Source organism: Bactrocera neohumeralis, chromosome 2, assembly GCF_024586455.1.
Source record: "Bactrocera neohumeralis isolate Rockhampton chromosome 2, APGP_CSIRO_Bneo_wtdbg2-racon-allhic-juicebox.fasta_v2, whole genome shotgun sequence".
NCBI lineage: Eukaryota > Metazoa > Arthropoda > Insecta > Diptera > Tephritidae > Bactrocera > Bactrocera neohumeralis.
The window spans coordinates 86819074-86842166 of record NC_065919.1 but is presented as its reverse complement, the minus strand read 5'-3'; the positions used below and the strand labels follow the sequence as shown (position 1 = coordinate 86842166).

Below are 23093 nucleotides of genomic sequence, written 5' to 3'. Positions count from 1 at the left end.
AGCGAATACACGAACACTTACATATATGTACATATGTATGTTCCAATGCATGCCAGCAGGAATGTTTTAGCCTTCGAAAACTTATTTAAAATCAAAAAAATATTTCTAAAACACCATCGAAGACAAGCGTTCTTAATAAAACTGTGAAAGAATAACTCGCTAAAAATAGCAGTGTGACAAATCGAACAGGCAGCTGGCTTAAATCAAAGAGATTCTAATATCTAATATTGAGTAGTCGAAAGAGACTTTTCGTATCTGTATCAATTCATATACATAGCTCAACAATGGTTCGCTCGCTTCCGTTCTGGAAATTTCGAAATTTCGACTTACACTGATCAAAGTTTTACACTGATGGAATAATGTCTCTCTTTAGTATATATAGTATATAAAAAAAATAACTTGAAGTTTGATTAGAAATGCGAAAAGACTTTTCGACTGCCCAATATGTGGAGAATAGAGTTTATGCCACTTTAACGGGCTAACATCCCACTATTGTATATTGAATTCAGCTATCTAAACTTGTTGAAGTGACGAATCGAACACGATTAGACGCGCAAACTTAAACTCTCTCTCTCTTAAGCTTAATTTTCGGCATTAATGTTCTTTGAGAGCGTGGAAAGCGGACAACTTATCACTGCCTTAGAAAGCTGGCGTTATTTTCAATATTTATTTTATTATTATATTTGAATGGGCATTTAAGAAGTAAACAATTTACTAAAACTAAAAATCTTGGTTCGAGTAGTTTTTTGTTGCAAAACCCTTCCATTTTTTATTAATTTTATCTGCCAAACGAGATCCATATATGTTTAATTTTGGTCTGACGTTTTTAAACATTTCTCTGTCAGTTAATTTTATCCAGAAATCTAAAAGGAATTCGTGTAGTACAGTTAACTATTATAACGATTGCCTCCATTTTACAATAAAGCTATTTTTCTGTAGGATTATATGAAAAGCATATACCTATTATATAGATATGTGTACAATATACATATACATATTACATATTATTTATGTATATGTATGTAAATAATATATAAATGTTGCTTTGTAAACACAAAGTCATTAGAACTAATAGCTGCTATTGAGCTACTCCTAACTACTGCACCTACTATATTGATAGCCTACCTTTTTTACAAACGCGAGTAGATATCTATATATATATGTACATATATATGTAAATACATTAGCGCGTAGATATGTATACTCGCACTCGTGCACATACATACATATGTAAGGCCAAGTACACTTCATGCAAGTGGGTTGGCTAATGAAGATTCAGAATCATGTAACGAGTCACGCGTTTTCCAGCACAAGTACTTGTTAACAAGTAAATAATTTTGTACATATTTAAGTAAACTACGTAAATATCTTTGATACATAAGTAGGTGTGCGCTTTGCCTTTATATGAATATGTTTTTTATATATCTACATACAGAAATGAAGAACTACTTTTTATAGTCCAACACCACTAATATACACTTGTATATATATCGCATTTAACCCCCGCCATTTGAAGTTCACCTATCTGTATTTTGTTGCCATAGGATGATTATATAAATATCTGGCTATCGCTACTTCTTTGAATAGATTGAAGTTTGCGTGTTTCATTGGAATTTTTAGAGAAATGATCATCTTCTTCAAGTCTTCATTGTTTGATTTTTTCTTTGTAAATACTCATATACAAGTAAATTCAAATTTTTATATATCGTCATCCAAAATGCAAAACAACGTGTCATTAAAAAAAGGAAATTGTGTATTTTATTCACCTACGATTCACTACATGATACTATATATAACCAATACATGTATATCCAATATATAATCAATATATATCCAATTTATAACCAATACCCAAATTTTGTTCCCATATGAGTGGTTCCCATTATATCGTTTTTTCTTCGCCTATAATTTTATTAATTAATTATTTTGCATTTTAAGTGACAACATGTATAATCAAATAATTTTTAGTCAAGTGACGATTTTAGTGAAGTCTTTGCAGCAGAAACTTAGCAATATTTTGCAACATAAACCAACAAATATTCAAATTTGCCTAATTGTAGGCAACGTTTTTTGTTTTTGATTGCTGGCAAAAAATATTGCCTACATTTAGGGTGACATTTTTTTATAAAAATTAAAATTTTCCCTTGTTGAAGTAGAAAATTGCAGTAGAATTGACTAAAGAAGTTCACACAAATTTTTTATGAACTTGATTTCAAAAGCTCTATATCGTCAAAATATCGTAACATTACTTTTTTAAGTTTACAGGCGAAGGAAAAGAAACCACTAATATTGCAACAAAATTTGAGTTTTGGTTATAAAATGGTTATATGTATATTGGTTATTATATTTGACGTTTTTAATTTTTTTTTTTTTTGATAAAACGTTGTTTTCATTTTAGGTGACGATATAGTATACATAATTTAAATGTACAAGTTTGAGTTTTGGTTATAAAATGGTTATATATTTTTATTATACTTTAATTATTTTTTATTACAACTTTTTAATTTTTTTTTTTTTGTTTGATGAAGCGTTGTTTTCATTTTAGGTGACGATATAGTCATTTGAATTATGTATATACATTTTGAAGTCAAAAATAAAATGTCAAATAAAGAACACCTCTTTGCCCTATTTGCTACCATCAGTCACAAGAAACTTTTCATATAAGAACTAGGCATGAAATCAGCTCAATTTGTTATGAGTTTATGCAAATTTATTAGACAAGGCGCGAAAATCTGTCATCAGACAGTCACAGATACATATGTACATATATAAATTGTATACATATATACCACACTTTGTTCATTTTGCCTTCAAACTATTCAATTAAGCAACAAATTTCTATTCATATCAATTTAAGCTATTTCGCTCAGAGTTTACATGAGCACATATATACATATACACATGTATGTATGTAAATATGTGTATAGGAGTATATAGAGAATCAGCAGTTGCCTACTCGTCGCTGCATAATGAATTTAAATTAACTATAATAAAAATGCATATACATACAAACTTATAAAATACAAGTGCACAAATACATACAACACATACACCAACACACAAATGCATATGCATATGCGCATGTGTATGTATGCAAATGTTTATACAATATATAAATATATTCACCTTTGCTGTTAATGTCTTTAAGACTTCTATATATAAAACGTTGTACGTATATATAGAATTGAAGGCATTTGTATACGAATATGTAATCGTGAATTGACTATTTCGCTTGCCGTTACACACACATACTTATTTACAAACGTGCATATAAATCTTGTTTTTTCCTCTATTTGTTTATTTGTTGTTCTAGCTGCGCTTTTTGTAGAAATCTATTGTTGATGTTCTTGTTGTTGTTGTTTGGTTGGTGTTTTTGCTGTGGTTTAGAGAAACAATTTTTTTTTCGTACGGATGATTCAAAAAATGGCTTTTATTTCTTATTGTTGTTATTGTTGCCGCTGTTATGTCAGTTGATAGTGGTTGACTAATAAACTTGTTATTTCCGTTTGTATTTTTTTTTCAAATTTTTCTAGTTTTAAAATATTGTAATTCGTTGCAATTGATTGGCTGTGTGTTGCTGCTGCTGCTGATTTCTAGTATTTATTTATAAGCTTTGCTATTGTTGTTGCAATTACACTGACTTCAAGCTATGACATTGAGCTTTCATTTAAAGTTGTCGCAAACCTTTATTCAATTATGTAGAAAACAAAGAAATAAGTATTTATATTTTTAAAACACATATGTAGAGATTTTTTTTGCTTTTGTTGCTTTAACTATTTTAGAGCACTTTCTTCGGTATATAGCACGCGCGCTCGGCCGAAAAATATCCTTAAACTTTATGTGTGTTTGAGTTTAATGCTGCAAGCAGTGTCACGTGACAACTAAACTTGAAATCGCTACACACTTTTTCCTGGCGTAATGTAAACAAATTTCACCCTTACAAATTCAATATATTTTTTCTTTTTTCATAAATTATTTGCTAATTATTTCTGCAGGCTTTTCGTTAGTTTTTTTTTTTATTTTGCTGTAGCTCTTTGCCTAAAATTCAGGGGCTCGCCAAATACCCGCACACAAACAGCAACCTTCAATCGGTTTCACTTTCGTTAACGAATTTTGTTTTACCGTTACGTAGCGCAAATATTATATAGCCCACTATTTTATTATATATATTTATTTTATTTCGTTTATTAATTTTGGCTCAAAATTTTTCTGTTTTTTATTAGTAATTTCTTATTAAAACTGATTCTTCACATTTGTTATAGCATTAGAATTTCACCAGTGCTGTCGCCGTTATCACCGTCGTTTGTCGCTCGTGGCTGTCACCGTTATGCCCGTTTCTATGCTCCGTACGGTTTTCATAGCGCGTCTACCAGCCGTTTTTCCTTTCGTTTAACGAGAATTCATCTTCGTATTTGCACTAACATACAAACATACATATACACACATAACAACCAGCATTGATTTTATTTTTGCAGCGTTACGAAAAGTCGCTCGTGTGCCAAAGCAACGCGCTGCGATGGACAGCACACCAACACGGTCGATCGAGTTTCCTAGGTGCCATATTCATACACCACCTCACACACACGCACACACACACAGAGGTGTGCAGAAGAAACCAAAGAACTGACTATGTACATGATTATATACAAACATACGTATGTATATATGCACATAAAGCTATTATTTACAAGCGTTTAGTTGTATCCACTTGTGCTCATGCACACCCACCTGCCCACACCTACACCTTCACCTAACACACATTTCTCCCTCAGCGCCGCGCTTTTTCACCTTTTTCCTTCGCACGTTTTTCACATTTTCGCTTACTAATCTCGAAAAAATAAATAAAAGCGCTTTATCCCTTGCAGAACGGCCCAGCAGCGCTTGTAAATTAACACAATTCATTTAGTCTTCACACATGTGGCCACAAGCAAGCACACATGCATACCAACACACACTTGCCCACATATATTTAAATTACTGTTTACAACTTTGTACATTCGCGAGTGCATTTGCGGACCCCTATGTACGCGTCTGTGTGTGTGTGCGCTAGTGCGTGTAAATATGTAACGCAGTTTGTGTTTGCCCACTTTGCAAGGCTTGACTTTGTTGTTTTGCTGCTGTTTATTAGGGCAGTAGGTTCTTACAAATGAACGCACGTTTGTATGTATGTACGCAGGTGGAGCCCTAAACAATCATGCAGCCCACTGCCTTTCCCATAACAGTGCAGCACTCTCGCTCTCTTGCACATCGCCAGCCGAGCGCTCTTCGGTTCCGCATACGCCGTGTAGGCTGTGGGCAGCACTCAGCCCTTGCACTCGCTTGAAAGCGCAATTTACGCTGATTTCCTGAATTCTTACTTATCGTTTGCATCTCGTTTGTGCTTTGTGTGTTCGACACACACTTTGAGAGAATGAACTTCGTGGAAGTTCTTGCATTGCGGCAGTATTGTAAATGGTAAGAGCACAGAAGCAAGAGCTGGCATTGTGCTTTATGTAAGAGTCAAAGCTTTGGCAGTGGGCAACCTGCAACTTAAGAGGGTCAAATAGATTTTAGAGAAAAAAAGTTGACAATGCGTTTGAAATGAGTGCAATTCCTCACGTGTTTATTCACTGGTGTTTCGTAATTAGGTTAGACCTTATTACAGAACTAATTTCAAAATAAATCAATATTGAAATAAACAATAACGCATTTCGACTAAAAGATAAATGTAAAGTGAATTATAATACGATAAATATAATAATACGATCTTGCTGAATATATCATATTTGTATTACTTAGCTCTTAGAGAGCAAGAGGTACATAGAGATTTTATGGAAAATCCACCAAATATAATCTGCGGTACTCTTTGATCTTACGCTTGCTGAGTATAATGAAAAACCATCCATTCACTTGGAGGATGAAATCATGTGTAGAAGTTCACGCAAGTGAGAAAAGTTCTCTGAACGCCATTCACTTGGGAATTGTCAGAGACGATTATTTAACATATGGCTCAAGCGGCTCACGACTTCCGGTTTTAGACCAAGTATTCTCTGGGTAGCTAAAAAAACATCCGCTTAGAGTCGAGCTAAAGTGCGAAGAGGACACTTCTCCCCAAGGTTGTGCGCTGGGTTTGGGACCCGCCACGTAGAAAACACCCCCAATAAAAGGAAAAAACAGCCTCGGATGCCTCAGATGAGAAATCCCCCTTTTGATGACGACCAGAAGTGTTAGTTGACAGATATAGCGGTACCTAACCTTTAAGCGATGTCAATTATACGACCGGTTATTCATTACTTTAAGACTTTATAACATAAATCCCTGATTTCTTCCACCTTTAAAATATATTCACAGACCCTGAAAACCATCTGCGGGATATTTAGATATATAGATATTTTTCAAATCAGAAATACAGAGATGTGTAGGAAGCTGAATAATTGATGCCTTTCTGATGTATATTTCTCCAGAAATATTAACCCAAGGACATTGACAATGATCGTTCAACCGAAAATTGTAAATTGTTAACGATTGAAACTCTAAAAACCCGCAACAAAATTACTTGATTAATTAATATAGACAAAATATATCAAGACTCTTAGAAATCTGTTTTGTTCAAGGTGAGCTTTTTGGACTATCACTGTACTGTGCCAGCCGCGTAACTGAATCGAAGAACCGGAGAACAACATCGTTCAAAATGTGTCCTCAAGCGCATTCCTCGTGCGCTCAAACCTCTGTACGAAATAGAGGCTTGGTACAACAAAATAAATATATATTATTTAAAACATATAAATATACAACTTTCGAACTGCGACCAAACTTTCTTTGACATTAAACTTTTGCTGTTTTCATTTATAAAAAATATACAATCAGAGATTTGCAGAAAGGTCATGGTGTTTTATTGTAATTACTAAAAAAATATTTATGTGCAATACATACATAAGTTTCCGCAAGCTATCAATGTAGATAATGCCAAGCGAGCACAAATGAAAAGCTTTCAAAACTGATTTGGTTGATGTTGGTTGATGGTAGGCAAATGCGATTTGAGCTTGGAAATCTGGTGAAGATAGAAATGGTGAAGGTTATATAATGAGTAAGATGAATGCGTTCATGTTTACTATATATGTACATATGTATATGTATGTAAGCATGTAAATAAATTTAGCTGAGATTATAATATATGTATGTAAGTGTGTATGGTAAGTAAAAATGTTTACACAAGTACATATGTATGTATGTGCTTATAAATGTTAATATACTTAAAAAAATTTAGCAAAAAATGCTTACTACAAAAAGTATGTGAGGAATAATAATAATTAGTAGGAGGAAACAAATTATAAAAGCGCATGTGGGCGGACAAATGTAAGACACACAACGTGGGCGCTTGACAAGTTTACTTCTTGCGACTCGACACTTGGGAATTGTGTGAGTATGACCCTAATTAACCGGCCGATGATTCAGTTTTTATTTAGATTTATGTTTAAGTAAATTGCGATGTTTTTCTATCAAGTATTCAAGTATCTTTTGATTGGTATAAAAGCAAAGCGCAGTAATTGCAACAATCTTAGGAAAACGGTTCAAACTTCTACATATTTTTTCCCTTTAAAAAGCCAGCAGCATTGAACTGAAAGAAAAATCCAGCTGAATGCTATTTTATGGATTGGTAGTGCGAAACTATTCAAGTTGTGTTTAGCTTGTTGCTTGGTCGATTCGTAGCGCTCGAAGTCTGACGCATCATAGGCTATTTAGAAAACAAAGAAGATTTCTGCTTGTAAGCAGCAAATGAAAAATTGGAGCCTTTGTATTGGAAAAGTAAGAACTGACAATGCTGACTAAATACCAATATGTGGGTACAAACAGAGTCCGCTCTAAGTCACCGAGAAACATGCTGTAGTTTGTAATTATGAAATCAACATTGATATGTCATAGTTATTGATGGCTTGACTGCTCTCAGATAAAAATTAATTTCAAATGGTTAACTAGCCAAAGTTCCCAAACCCCTTGGCATTTGCTAATGGATATGTCGAATAAATATTGATAACAATATTAACTTATACCTAATAAATCTAATTATTTATTTCTCCTAAGAGACTTGCGTCAGCAGAAAAAAAATTGAAATTTGACCAAAAAATTTAAATTTGTCCAAAATATTGAAATTTGACTAAAAAATTGAAATTTGACAAAAAAATTGAAATTTTATCAAAATATTGAAATTTGACTAAAATATTGAAATTTGACTAAAAAATTGAAATTTGTCTAAAATATTGAAATTTAACCAAAAAATTTATATTTTACCAATATATTGATATTTGACTAAAAAATTGAAATTTGTCCAAAATATTGAAATTAAATAAATAAAATTGAAATTTGACAAAAAATTTAAATTTTATCAAAATATTTAAATTTTGTCCAAAAATTTGAAATTTGACCAAATAATTTAAATTTTACCAAAAAATTGAAATTTGTCCAAAATATTGAAATTCAACGAAAATATTGAAATTTGACAAAAAGTTGAAATTTGACCAAAACATTTAAATTTGGCCAAAATTTCGAAATATGACAAAAAATTTAAAATTTTCAAAAAACGAAAAAATAAATTTGTTAATCTTTTTTAGTTTTTCAATAATGAAAATAAATTATATTAATTAATAAAAAAAAATTTATTATAAATTTCTTTTAATTAAATTTTTAATATTTTTTTTTTAAAACAAAAAATTTAAATCATAAAATTAATTTAAAATAAAAATTTAAGGATTATGAGATTGTTCTTAAAGCTATGCTAATTAGTGTTCTTTTGCAAATTTTTTGGAACTTAAATTAAATAAATAAATAAATATGCAAATGTTTTTGTATAAGCAATTGTGTAGATAAGTATGTATGTACATATGTACCTAAGTAGATATATGAAGTTAATTTAATTTACTAAGTGCCTATGAACTCGTCTGTTAGTAGAAGCTATTTTCAACTCAATATATACAAATGTGTGTGTGTATTAGTTATTTTTGGAATAGCAAAATGCCGATTTGACTAAGCAGCCGAAAGTCTTTAGAAAAATTAGCCTTTAGCTGAAATTTATCCACTCAAAGGTACATATGTACTCTTAATAAGCACGAATAACGTCACATGCACACTTGCATACAAACATAAAAGCATATGAGTGCCTATGGATATTGCTACAAATTTGCCAGATAATGGCCGGAGAACATATGACATAATTTAGGCAACAACAATGGGATTCTGTTACGCGCCTGAAAGATTATACACACATACCAGTGCATTTGCAGTAATGTAAATATGTGCAAATTCAAGTATTGTTAGTTCAGAGCTTTGAGAGTTGTACATAAGTAAATATACGATAAGTAAGCGCGAAAAGATGCAAATGTCAAAAGAGAAGAAAATTAAAGGAAAGCGAGCGCGTTAGACAGGAAAATCCAACTCCCGCTGCTCACCACAAATAACTTAGAACTTTCGAAAATAAAGAGAAATAAAGAGACCAATGAAAAGGCACAACAGAAAGCGTGTCAGTAATAGAAAGAGTTATTTGGGCGAAATATTGATTTCCAGCGTTCAAAAGCTTTGTATTCCCTAAATGAGAGCATGAAAACTCAAACAAAAACAAAATGTTTGAAGCAAAAAAACATGAAAAAAATAAAAACTTTGCTGAGTGCGTTGAGAAGAGCCACTATCTAATATGCAGCGATTTGCTGAGAGCACACAATGGAAATGTAGAGTGTTTATGTAAGTATATATGTATGTGTGTGAGTATGCTTGCGTATATCATATATGTATGTATATTTGAGCAAAAGCACACTTTTGACTGCGCACATACATATGTATGTATGTGTGTATATAAATAAGTAAATGCAGAAGCTTTTTTCTGGAAGATAACACATTTAAGCTATTATTGCAGGCTGCTTAATCAACTATAATTTTTCTAATCAGCAACTTTGAATGCCGAAAAGTCGCTGGCTAATTCTTTAAAGCACAAGCATATTATTTCACTTCTTCATAAGCGCCAATTGCCCACTCGACGCCTCACTAAATTGAACGTATTGTGCGCTAAGCTCTATTCATCCGCACACATACAGTGGCAAGCAAGCAGTTCGGAAACGCAAAAGAGCAAAGAGGCAAGGCATGTAAGCCTCACGCTGCGGCCTGCGCTCGCCGACAGCTTTCTGAGACTGTCTAAATCACTCTATGCATGCATGCGTATGTGTTTACTGCTGTGTACGTGTGTACATGTGGTATGCGCCGACATACATATGTTTGTATGTATGTATGTATGTACGGATGTTTGTGGACACAATGGGATACAAATATGTACATTGTTGCTATGTTTGGCTGCTGCTGCAACCACCGAGCACCAAGTCGCTGCTTTGACACACTTTTCGATGACGTAGTTGCGCATCGCTGTTCGGTTTTACGCACGACGAGGCAGTGGGGGCAGGGTGAAGGCGATGCGTATTCGAGACTCCAGTACTTAGCTGCACACAAATGTACACACACACGTTTAGACAAAAAAGTTTACATTTTTTGCACCCACTGTTCATGTTTATATGCTTGTAATTTGTGATATATGTACGTACATATGTATGTATGTATGTATGTATGTTCGTGTTAGTATGGCAGTTGGCGCAATATGTATGTGAATACACTTGGTATCGATAAATCGGATTATAAGAATCGATAAAAAAATATTTAGTAAAGCATGACACTGGATGTATGTATGTATCACTATTTAAAGTTAATATGGTTCGGTAAAGTAGTTGCAACATTTGTTGAATATAGCTAATTATTCGTATTTGTCAAATTTGGTTGTATAAAAAAAATTATTTAATTTCATTATTTTCAAACTTAATTTAATCTAACATGTTATTGTCTTTGTATCGATATGTGCAAAGCTAAGCCAATCCCACTATGAAATGCCAAAATCCTTCTAATTCATCTTAAGATTAAATTGTCTACAAATCGACTGTACCTATTAACTTGAATGTTTTCTTAGATATATCAGTCAGGAACTCTGAGAGTATTCGACACAGTACCCGCCGGGGGAAGCAGAGGAGGAGGAAGACCTTCACTCCGTTGGAAAGACTACGTGGAGAAGGACCTGGCTTCACGTGGAATCTCCAATTGGCGCCAAACAGCGAAAAGGAAGAACGACTGGAGCGCTATTGTAAACTTGGCTATACCCACGTAAGCGGGGTCTATTCATATACTTTAATAACATTTTTTATGATTATGGAATTTAAGATAACTTTTAAGCAAAAAATTCAACCTCACTGGCCTTTTTCTAGAGGTCCTCCTGGAAACGCATTTTTTCTCTCTTGCAAGTTGATGAAGCGCATTAAGTTAAAATAAAAATGTTTGGGGGGCCATCATGAAGCGATGGTTGGAGACACTATCTTAAACCTATTTCTAGCCTTGCACCGAAGAACATGAAACATGGATTTCTACTAACGGTCACCACTCGATAATCAATGGCAAACCGTCGGGCGAAATTATGCTTCCTAGAAAGTAGTAATTTGGAACCAGCAGCTTAAAGGTAAAAAGTAACTGAAAACTCAAATCGAAAAAAATTTGTGTGTAAACACCGAAAAATTTCGAAACAAAAAGTATTGATAATATAAAAACTCAAGGTAATATAACTTGAAAAACTTACGAAAACGAATTTTGAAACAGAAATCAGAAATTACCCTTTCAATGGTTTAATCAATAGCCATTATTCGCCAGAAGCAGCGTAATTTCAAAACAAAGAAGTTCTAAACATTCTTGGCTGCCAACGAGGATGAAAAGCTGTGCGAAAGCTTGCACTTGAAAACTTATTTTAAAAAATATATGTAACATATGTAAGTATGGGCTTGTAAGTACATAAACACCTGCTTATATTTGCTCACATTACATGTGTACGTATGCATATATTTTCAGCGCTTCGCGTGACATTTGACCATTGGAATTTGATTATTTACGAAGCGGTAACGCGCACGCGCCATACCAAAAGAGCGTCTATTGTCAAGCCGATTTCCATTGACCCAACTAGAAAGGACCATCCTAGCCAAGCCACATGATGTGAAGACATGTGCATACAAGTGTATGTATGTATGTATGTATGTATATACATAAGAATGTATGTTTACATCATATTTGTAATTTTTGCTTTAGTGTTAGCGTAGCGGCATTTAGGAAGCGTTAGGCATGTGTACTTGTACGAGTATATGCCCCCATATCTGTGGGAAGCCAAAGAAGCAGACTGTGCCATCATTGAATTTTTCTGCTTGCTTTAATGATGGAAATTGATTTCATGCTGCAGCTTTAAATCAATTAACGGTAATTTTCAATTTTTTGCGTTTAAGATTTTTGTTTTTGCTCCACTTCTACTTACTGCTTGCCACTTCTATTTTATCAGCGGAAGCGAGGTGTTGCTAAAGATAGCAACTTTATGTGCTTAATTGTGCTTATTGCATATTGTCGCTGTTATTTTGCTGCTTCTGTGTAAATAAAGCCTAGATTTTTCATTTACGCGGGTATTCTGGTCTAGGATTTTGAAAAAAAATCGTTTTTTTTTTGCATATTTTGAAAGTTTAGACTTTCAAAAATATGATTTTGGAAGGATTTTTCAAAATTCGACTTATTTTCGGAGATACAGCCGATTTTGTGACGTGGCGTCCGTGTTCACTAGAATTGTCTCCTAAAACTTTAAACGCGTTTTTCTCGAAACTACTTTTTTTGAGGTGGTTGACATGATATCTCTAGTTCTACTGAACCGATTCCTTTGAAATTTGGTATATATCTTCTTTATATAATGCTCTATCGTGTCTGCCTTGGATTTCCAAAAATTTTGATTTGAAGTATTTTTAAAAAATTCGAAAAAGTCTAAAAAATCGGGTCAAAAATTTTTTTTTTTCAAATCGACACCATTTTGTTAATTTTTTTTTGGAAATGGTCAACCCGATAACGACATTCTTACTAATGAAGAATCTTCTTGTTTTTTGTGTTTTAGATCTCTACAAGGGTTGAAATCACGTCAACCAGGACGCACCGTTTTTTTTTTTTTTGAAGCCCCCATTCCACCAGCCCGTATCTCGACGAGTTTTGGTTTTTTTCTTGCAATTTTTTTTATATTATTAAAATGTCAATAAAAAACATGTAAAAAATGGATAGTAAAAATGTTTTTAATTTTTTTTATCTTAGTTTAAAAAAATGCCTAAAATTCATGCGTCTAGACCAGAATGCCCCCTTAATAATACGTTTTCAAATTATTTCAATGATTTATAGCCTGAAAATGGTATATTAAGCTTGCCATGAACTGTTTAGCAGCCAGAAGAAACGTCGGAAATAAGAAACAGAAAATATATCTTCCTCTTCTTTACTGGCGTAGACACCGCTTATGCGGTTATAGCCGAGTTAAAAGTACATATATATGTATGTATAAATGATCAGCTTGACGAGCTGAGTCGATTTAGTCAAGTCCACATTCACTGTATATACATATGTACGTCTCCGCCTTCCTTTATCGATATCTTCCAGTTTTTAAGATATCGTTGATAAATTTTGCAAACGTTTCCCATTTGTCGAATCGCCGATATCAGTTTATTATAGCATATAGCTGTCAAACTGATCGATCAAAATCAAGTTCATGTATGGACAAATTTTTTTTTGGGAAGAGTTTTTTCTTATTTTTTCTAAACTTCATTTTCTGAATCTTCGAACTGCAGCCTGACCCACTGGACACCTTAACTATTGCATCAACTCGCTCGTCTCTAAGCAGGTATTTGCATTCCTTTTGTTTTGTTGCTTTTCTTGTCTTCGCTAATAAAGTATTGCGCCAAATTTTTGGGTCGCGACGTTTTCGATTTTTCAAATACCCATCGATATGCAAATCTATAAGCGCGCTTTGTCATAGATAAATATTTGTCAAAGTGTGTAGATTTGTGTATAAGCGTAAGTATGTACATACGTATGTACATGTGTATGCCTTTATGTAACCAACTCTTCGCTGCGCAAGTGATTTGCTCAGCTGCAACAAACATAGCAATATTGATAACGCAACAACAATTATCAAGCCACACACATGCACATATGTACGTATATCCACTGATGCATTTGCCTGTGTGTGTGTATCTATGACTTGGCGGACAACAATCTTAAAGAGCAAAACATCATTAACAACAATGCGTACGAATATACATGCATGTATTTCTCGGCCAACACTTGAACACACAAACCGACACATACATATATTTGCATATGTGTGTGTTTGTGCCTATATTTTTATATACACGCTTAATTATAAAATGTGCTTTCGTGGGCATATTTAAGCGATTGGCATTGAAACGAAAGTTTGTGCTGCCATTCGTACCTGCAGAGATACTTATGTATGAGTGTATTTGTGTGAGGAAGTGTATTTGTATATGTAGCACAGCGTGTTGGCGCTCTCTCGCTCGCGCTGTCCAACAAACGCAACCCACTCCCCACCACCCTGCAGGGGAAGCGTGTGCCCTACAGGGCCCAAGCGACCGGCTAGTGCTTCACTGCCCAGCCAACAACAACACTGCGACGTCAATCGGGCCTGAATACTTTTTCTTGCGTTTATAAATTCGAAGGCATACATACATATGCATATGAGCGAACATTGTCTTGCGAATGGACCAACTGACTAACTGACTGGTCAAACGCTTGTCATGGCGCCCCTGGCCTCACCTCTGCGAACCTATAAACCGCGCGACCTACAAGCAATCAACTGTTGTGCACTTAATTTAGCCCAAGCTAACGGCTTAGTCAGTCGAAGACACGCGTAAATCCCAACTAACTCAACTGAGGGCCTAAACTGCTCTCGCCACGCACACACTCATACACATATACAAGTATGTACTTATATATATTGGTATAGCACAAATGAAGGCGTGCATGCGTGCCCATACATACATCTGTATGAATGTATGTAGTTATGTACAAATGGGTGCATGCAAGAAATCATTCATTGATCGCTCAATCGACCAGCCAGCCCACTGTATATCTTGCGTCCTAGCAAACAGTAAATAAATTGCCTTAGCGGCGCTCGCAGGCACACCAATTCAACTTGAGCGCATTTTCGTAATAGAAAAATAAACAAAAAGAATTTTTATATTGAGCTTGTAAAGTTTTCAGTAATATTCTTGATTACAGCTTTCGCTGTTGTTGTCTTTTTGTTGTTATATGTATGCTTGCATATAGCAATTTTCATAAATGTAAGTATTTATGCTTAAACATTATATATGTATTCTCCAATATTCCACAAATATTTGCAGCGCAGCAGCTGTTTATCTTAAAATTTTCCATTAAAAGTTTCATTTTGCAGCGAAAAAAGTATATAATCCGTTATCATTGCACTATTTATCACACATTTCTTCAAAAATATTCTTATTCTCATGCTTATTTATAATTTTAAATTTTTTTTCTTTATTTTCTAACGATTTTTGGGTTGTAATTCTCGACTGCACTTCACTTTGTTTCTATTTTTTCGAATTTTATTGTATTTTTTAACATTTTATTCAGTTACTTTTATTTATAGTTAACCGTTAGCTTCAACTCAAGTCGCATACTCGATACCAAATACAAATTATCGCCACGCAATTTTTGTTTTCGAAACAAAAATATGTTTTGTAAATATTTTCCTACACACTGTATATAAACTAGCTGTACGCATATGTATGTGTATGTGTGTACATTCATACATATGCACGTTGTAAGAAAATTGTGTATTCTAGTAATAATAAGAACAATAATACGATTTAAATAATATATACTAGCAACCAGACAAAAACGTACGCTTACGAATGCGATTAAATCGAAAGTGATGGCGAGTCAGCTACGGAACGCCAAGCAGCCGCTTGCGAGTGTACTTCCACAAACTCAAAGCACAGCGAACACATAGCAAAGCTTCCGGCGCTTTCGCTCTTCAAACGCATGCAATCGCACGCTTGTGTTGCTCTTTCAAAGCTCAAGCAGCGCGGTAGCTAACAAATCAGTTTGTTGCCAAGTTTTCTCCGACTTCTTACTACACACAAGTGCTCCCGTACCGACAGGAATATTCACAGTATCCCGCTGTTAAATTCTCGTCCAAAGCTGTAATAAAGAAACTTTCCACATACACAGCCAATCGCACACGAGTAGGCTTCAATCTAAGAGTGCTGGCGCTCAGCAGCCTCCATGTACACTCATACTTCGTACGCTCAGCGATCTGCCTTGCCAAGAAGCACATGTGTGTGTATGTAAAATTTAAAAGTTTTCATAACCGGTCGTTGTAGAATATCTTGAAGAGCGGGGCAACCACTTTGCAACCGAAAATATGTGAGACTCCAACTGTAGCCGGTAACCCGACATCAATTTCATTGCGCCACGTCGTATGTGTGAATGAATCACTTTCCGTTACACCAATTCTCTACTAGTAATAGACGGAACAAAAGTAATGAAGATTATTGTATCAAAACTTTTCGTTCCCACGACAGTCGGATCTAAGCAACTGGAAAGAATTTGAATTTTTATCCGGCCAAGGACTCTCTACAACATGCCTCGAAATTAGTTGAGAAAGGTTTTCTGTAAAGTAAACAGTAACGAAGAGTTTATGTGCGTAAGTATGTGAGGCGTTGGCTGATGACCAATTAAAGCATCGACTTCTGATCTAATCAGATTTAGACCACAGATAACGTAACCATAGTCAGTATAAGGTCCAGGTTCAGTAAACATGGTTTCATTGGGTATCCTACGACACATACTAATACCGATTGCAGGCGAAGAGTTTGAACGGCTTCACGAAACTACAATTCCGTTTTGTATATAGTTGTTAGATAAACAACTTCAAATCCAAACTTGATATGTTCCGCATGAAATTCTAGCTGTGGGACCCAGTGATCGAGATAGAAGGGAGACAAGGGGGAAAATTCATCGAGCCTAAGACCTCGGTGCGTTAAATTTTTTCTGCAACAATAACGCTACTGCTGGACATCGAAAAAACTTCGCTCTCTCCAAGACTGAAGAGGTGGATCATGAACTACCTGAGTGATCGTCAATCATCCGTATTATTTCGAGGTAAAAACTCAAATCAGAAGAATTAAACAAGGGGTTCCGCACGGTGGTCCCCGCTATTGTTTCACTTCTATATCTAGAAACTCCCGCAGCCACCTGAGGGAGTTTCTATCACCACGTACGCTGAAGATTGCGCGATATTGCGCAATGACATCATCATGGCATGTATGATGGCATGGTCTGCTGTCTCCGACCTTCGAACGTAACCAACACATGCACTGACCGCCACTCACAGTGGAGCCTTCAACGCCTTCACCAGAAGGTACTAGGAAGGATGGCAAACTCGGAGTCAAGCCACCACCATTGCAAGAGCTTGAGTTGCCGCGAGAAACGAGAGTGACCCTTGTGCAGCTTCGTTGTGGTTACTGTAACAGGTTAAACTCTTACTTATCCAGAATAGACCCCGACATATCCAATATATGTCCTGCGTGCAATGAGTCTCCGCATGACCAATTTTTATCGAAAGATCGAGTCATAAGTAAAATGTAGTTACTCCGTTTTTCGAAGTTAATCTCCAAAATCGAAGTATTTACTACGAAGATCGGAATTGAGTTCATTCATCACTATTATGACAGTCGTATAAAAAATCCGAATCCTTGGCTGGATAAGAAATCCGGGTCCGTTCCAGTTACATAGACCCGACTGTCGTAGGATCGGAGCACTAGTAGGTAAATTCCGGTAACGAAGTAGCAGCTATTGTGGAATTTAAAAGAGAGACATGTGCACAACTTCATATTCATGCATGAGCTATCGCCCCAAAAACTTACCCTTGAAGTATTTCTAATATATTTCATATGCATAAGCAACAAAAGATCTAAAAATAAACAACAAACGACCAAGCGATCAATCAATCTACCCCCACGACTGTAACTGGAACAGACCCTGGTTTCTATGGGTCTAAAACTTTCAGCAAAGTTACTTAAGCACACTTGTCCTGAGGCATGCAATTAATACGCACAACTTGTTGTAGATTTAGTCATTCGTCATTCGTCATTTATTCAAAATTCGTTATTACATTTTTAGATTTGTAAGAACTCGTCAAAGTTAATCACAATGAGACGGTGTAATAACATGCTTCGATTTTGTTGTGAACGCCATAAATTGTTAGGAGAACTAAATGTTACCGTTATCACAAGTAAACACAAAAACGTGAATAAATTAAAAATTAAAGCGCTATCATAATATGATAAAAGAAAATGTAACCTAGATCAAAACAATACAATAAACTAGCGTTTGTAGTCAATAAACGGTCACAAACAATACATTCCGACGGGCAACTGTTGCTTTGATTCGAGATTCAATGTTTCATCATATAACTAGAACTAAAACTAAACAATATTAAGGTGGTGCCATGGATGTTTCCCATTAATTAAAATAAATTAACCGCGATGTTGCAAAATGTAGGCCTGTGTATCCAGCGGACAGAGGTTGATTGACTCCACGCTATCTAACTTTTGCGACGTCTGTAGGAATGTGAGACTTGTGTTGTAGACACCGGTGATTGTGTCTAGCATTAGGAGTTTGCTCAAGTTAACCTGCAATTTTAATAAGCGCCGTGATAAGAATCGAAAAATAATTACGGTAATTTTGTAATTTGGCACTTACAATGCCTATCTGCTGGTCGGCGGCATGACACTGCAGAAGTAAAGTGCGATGCACGACGATGCCTGTGTTCATCAATGGCTCCTTGGTTGTACGATCACGTGCTACGGGTATTTTGGTTATAGTTGGTGGCAGGTTTCTCATAACCGCAAGGCTAGTGTCTTCACTGACGCCACTGCGCTGATTACCAAAGGCCGGCAGCACGCCCAACCAATTATTTTCTATAAAAATAAACTTATCTAACGGATGCAGCAACGTTTGCGAAGCCAAGTATGCGTTTGGTGTTAGGGCGCCAGACGGATGGGTTTCCGAGAGCTTTAAGCAGGTGTCGATGCGTTCCAATACAACGCGGAATATATGCAGCACCGGCTGGTTGTCCAGCACGCCTTGTCCGAGGCCACGTTCGTCGTCGTGCGTCAAACGGCGATCTTGCATAATTTCCAATTCGCCAGAGCTCAAGGATGAACCGCCCAAAGGCTGGCCGGTGAGCAAGGTCAAGCGCTGTGTGCTATCTTCAATGTACGCTGTTGAGGGTATGGGGTAATAATTTGCTTGTAGCGGCAATTTCGATAATCGTCTACGCTTAATCAACTGTAATCGAGAAAAAACGATGAAATTTTAAAAAGCGGATAGCACAGATTAGAATACCTGCAGTCCATTGAGATCCGTGTAGAAGACATCGCCATTCTCGATGCGTGTCGAAAGACGCATGGCGATCTCAGTGTTGTCCATGTGTCCGATATCTACGAGGTTTTGTATTTCCGGCGCACCGCCACGCAGTACGGTCTGATGCACCACGAATGGCAAACCAACGGTCACACTAGCTTCTAATGGTCCTTCACTCACCAGCACGGTGGGTGGTCCCATGTCGACCAACGGCGTAGCCGGTCCATATGGCATGAATAAATAGGCACCAGACCGGTCGCCGCTATATTTGTAGAACTTCAGCTTTATGGGTGTATGTGGTGCATGGGAATCGATTTGTATGGACTTTAGCAGGCCGTCGCCGCTAAAAGCTACAGTTGGTCCGCCAGCCACGTGCAGCGAAATCGGCCGATGCTCACCAAACTTCACCTCGTGCGGATAATTTCCTATACTTATCGAGGTTGGATTTGTAGTTAAGATAAGATTCGTCGCATATGAGGTATGTCTGTAAATATATATATTTAGTGTAACGAATATTTATTTGTGCGTAGCGTGTGCGTACTTCTGTGCGCTGGTTTGCGCTTGTATTATGTAAGTGGCCAGGCCTAAGGGCGGCACCTTCGCTTTGAAGAGCAAACGATACTTGGTGGTGGACGCTTGCGGTGTGATGCTATTGGAGGGTGTGTGCCGATGCCATGTCCACACAGGCGTAATTTGTGCCTCCACTGGATTATCGTCCGAGTCTTTCACACCCATGTATGGACTTGAAACGTAAAAATCGACTAGTTCTTCGCGCCAGCGCGCCAATGAATTGTGTAAAACAATGTGTTTGATCGGCAATTCATCGCCCAGGATAATGGTACTGCGACTGTCACTAGGGCCGGGCCAACGGGAGTCGTCCAAATAGAAATAATGGAATTTGTAGTCTGGTATGTAAATCTTGAAATGCAAAAGTGATTTATTATATTCAGAAGTATATAAGGAAATGTTGATTACATACCGACGGCTTGGTAAGCAGTCTATAGACCGACTGCTGCATTACGAATTGGCATGTCGTTACAGCGCTTAGCATGCGACGAGCATAGTCGTTCACCACATGTGTCTTAGCTGTACCGGTTATACCGTCGTGGTGTTGAAACAGCGAAAGTTCCCGACGTGCATTCTGAAGCATTTCATCGAACTTCGCAGCAGGGTCCCACGTGTGCCAAGCGTGCAACATTTCCGCAGCGCGCACATAGTGCAAAAGTACACGATCCAAACGCTTGTAGTACGGACGTGAAGTGTAGTAACCCGACCAGTAGTTGTCGGAACGATCTGCGTAGGTGAAAAAGTCTCCACTTAATGTGGGAATTTCACGGTTAAGCTCCCGCTGTTCTTGGTGGACTGCATCGAAGTATTGTTGTAAGGTGCCAAACTTGGCCTCCACGAAATGTCGATGCTCCGAGTTTATGTGGTCGAATAACGCTTCGTAATTGACACGCTGCACATCCCATTCGGTACTTTGGCTAAAACGGAAATCGTCACCTAAAGGTATCAGAAGCGCATTCGTGCGATACAATTCGGCTTTCTTTTTCCATTGGTCAACAATCATCTCCGCGCTAATAATGTTTTAGAGAAAAAATATACATATATGTAAATATATATTTTTGTGCAATACTAATCATAATCGGAATTCACCGTTGCGCAACATTTTGTTCCGTGATGGATTGTGGTGGCACATGCCAAGGGCAGGAGAGCCCAAATTCATGCATTCGCTTGAAATCGAATTGACAACAAATCTTTGGATCCGGACCACAAGTATGGGGAATATCATAGGAATAAAATGGCATCATGTGTGTAAAGAGACTGGTGCTGCCAGTGGTATCTGAAATATTACAAAAAAAAAACGATATAGCAAAATTAAAAAATAAATAGTTAATAATGAATAAATTACCCCAAATTTGTCGCCAATGAAATTCCAACTGTTTTTTGAGAGCCAATTCTTTTTTAACTGAGTAATGCGTGCGTTGAATAAGATGGTTCTGAAAACCGGACTTTTTTAATATATAAGGTAGAGTGGGGCTGTGACCGAACGGATCTATCGACCATGAAGATGTTGGTGTAACATTCAAATGTTGCTTCAACCATGTTTGCCCTTCCGTAAGTTGCAATAAAATGCTTAACCAATGAGAATTCGCTTCATCTGGCATGACCCAACCGCCCGAAACAAATTCCAGTTGTCGACTTTGCACAAGTCTATAAGAAGATAATAAGAAGATAAATTCTTGACACACTAGTAAAAAATTACACTCACTTTTTCATTTCAAGTTTGTTGTGCTGCCCAAGATCTTCATAGAAACGCGAAAAATATGATATCTCCGCCCAGATAAATGTCATATCAGGGTTTTCTCGTAAGTGCCGCAACGCATTCGACAAAATATGTTTGGTGTCATGTTCATAGTAGTCCTCAAAGGTTTTAACCCAGCCTTAAATTATATATTCAAACATTACGCAGGAAAAATAAGTTTTACAATGCATTATTTTTTTTGTAATTATTTACCAGGATCGTTGTGAGAGTGGGGCACAACAAATACTTTCAATTTGTTGTGTTCATTGAAGCGCTTTGGATCATACTTGATGTTCCAACCTTGTTTCCAAACTCCACCATCTACGTCCGCAAACGACCACTCATTGTACATATCCAGCATCTAGAAAAATTATTCAAACTAATTAAGAAATTCACTTTTGATTATTTTTGTTTTATTTCTTACCTGTACATCAGGTTGGGGAACCTGCTGGAAGTCAAAACTACATTGCTCAAATTCTGCCAACGCAGGCTTTTCCAAAAAGTCACGCTCCGGTTGCCGTTGCTGTTGGCTTTGTTCTCGCTGTACTTCCCCTTTTTGCTGCCACTGGTGATCTAATCGATTTTTCAGATGTTTCATTTCCTGTCCATGGCGATGGAGCCCATCCTCTAAGGATTGTAGTTTAGACACTATGGCCCCAAAATCAGCCTAGTACAAAGGATTATTTATAACATTTTTATTCGCTTGTTATATTAAAATAATACCACATTATCTTCTGAAAATGCCACGAAGTTTAATAATATATAAACCACTATCAATAGGCCTAAACAAACGCCGCATAAAATCAATGTGATCCGGCGTCGTGAGCGCAACATCGCGCATCAACTTAAATCAATTCGTTTATGGGCTAACTTTAAAACGATCCGAGATTACGACTAATCATTAGACAATAACTTATACAGCTAAGCCACAATCGCAAACACATTCTAAGCACATTTTCGACAAATAAAATTAAAATATATTTGCACTCGACGTCAGCAGCAAAGTACTTTTTTATTTATATTAAATATTGACATTGTCATACATTTGACATTCTCTGTAAGTATCCTATGCACAGGGTGTTTAGAATTTCTAAGTTACTAAAATATATTGATCAAATTACTCTACTGGTCCCAAAGGCCAAATACAAAGAATCAGTGTAAAGGTTAAATCATAAAGCCATGGCCGAAATCATAAATTCACCTACCAAAGTTTCAAAATGGTTGTAGGTATAGATTTATGGAATGGCATATCTTATTGAACCTTAAATTTATAATCTTCAAAATATATTCTAGATCTTTATCAAAATCGACTCCGCACTCAAAACTCAGAGTCGTAACAATGGTTTTACATTTCAGATACATTTCTTTAGTTCTTAGTGCACAAGACCGCACATTATTTTTATCCAGAGTTTGCACGTATTATTTTATATTATTATTTAACGGCCTTGTAATAACTGCATGCATCCAAAGCTTTTCTTATATGCGT

At 36.2% G+C, this 23093-nt stretch overlaps 2 protein-coding genes and 1 long non-coding RNA gene across 16 annotated transcripts in view; 1 reads left to right on the top strand and 2 right to left on the bottom strand.

Annotated features, from left to right (window-relative positions):
- The window catches only part of LOC126764684 (RNA-binding protein Pasilla), a 117106-nt gene extending 101258 nt beyond the window's left edge, over positions 1–15848 (bottom strand). For 3 of the 13 annotated variants that reach the window (XM_050482339.1, XM_050482378.1, XM_050482347.1), the window contains exon 1: positions 3127–4520. The gene's annotated coding sequence lies outside the window, so the exon portion shown is untranslated. Of the gene's footprint in view, positions 1–3126; positions 4534–6912; positions 7024–15777 lie in introns of those variants that run through there. The other 10 variants (XR_007668091.1, XR_007668093.1, XM_050482360.1 and 7 more) reach the window with 9 other exon arrangements.
- LOC126764848 (uncharacterized) lies at positions 15029–18199 on the top strand. Its single transcript, XR_007668108.1, has 2 exons — positions 15029–15197; positions 15759–18199. It is a non-coding gene; the product is annotated as an uncharacterized LOC126764848 (long non-coding RNA).
- On the bottom strand, positions 17996–22633 carry LOC126764672 (alpha-mannosidase 2). Of its 2 annotated transcripts, none has more exons than XM_050482329.1 (11): positions 22331–22633; positions 22032–22274; positions 21821–21968; positions 21575–21746; positions 21215–21516; positions 20959–21145; positions 20282–20879; positions 19844–20220; positions 19285–19786; positions 18640–19227; positions 17996–18569 (listed from the first exon to the last, which is right to left on the bottom strand). In XM_050482329.1, exons 1-11 carry the CDS (start codon positions 22439–22441, stop codon positions 18414–18416), a joined length of 3384 nt encoding a protein of 1127 aa, XP_050338286.1. In that variant the 5' UTR covers positions 22442–22633; the 3' UTR covers positions 17996–18413. The 2 variants fall into 2 exon arrangements, with proteins under 2 accessions (XP_050338286.1, XP_050338289.1); XM_050482332.1 differs by having other exon boundaries at positions 22334–22633.
- Between the last annotated feature and the right edge of the window lie 460 nt (positions 22634–23093).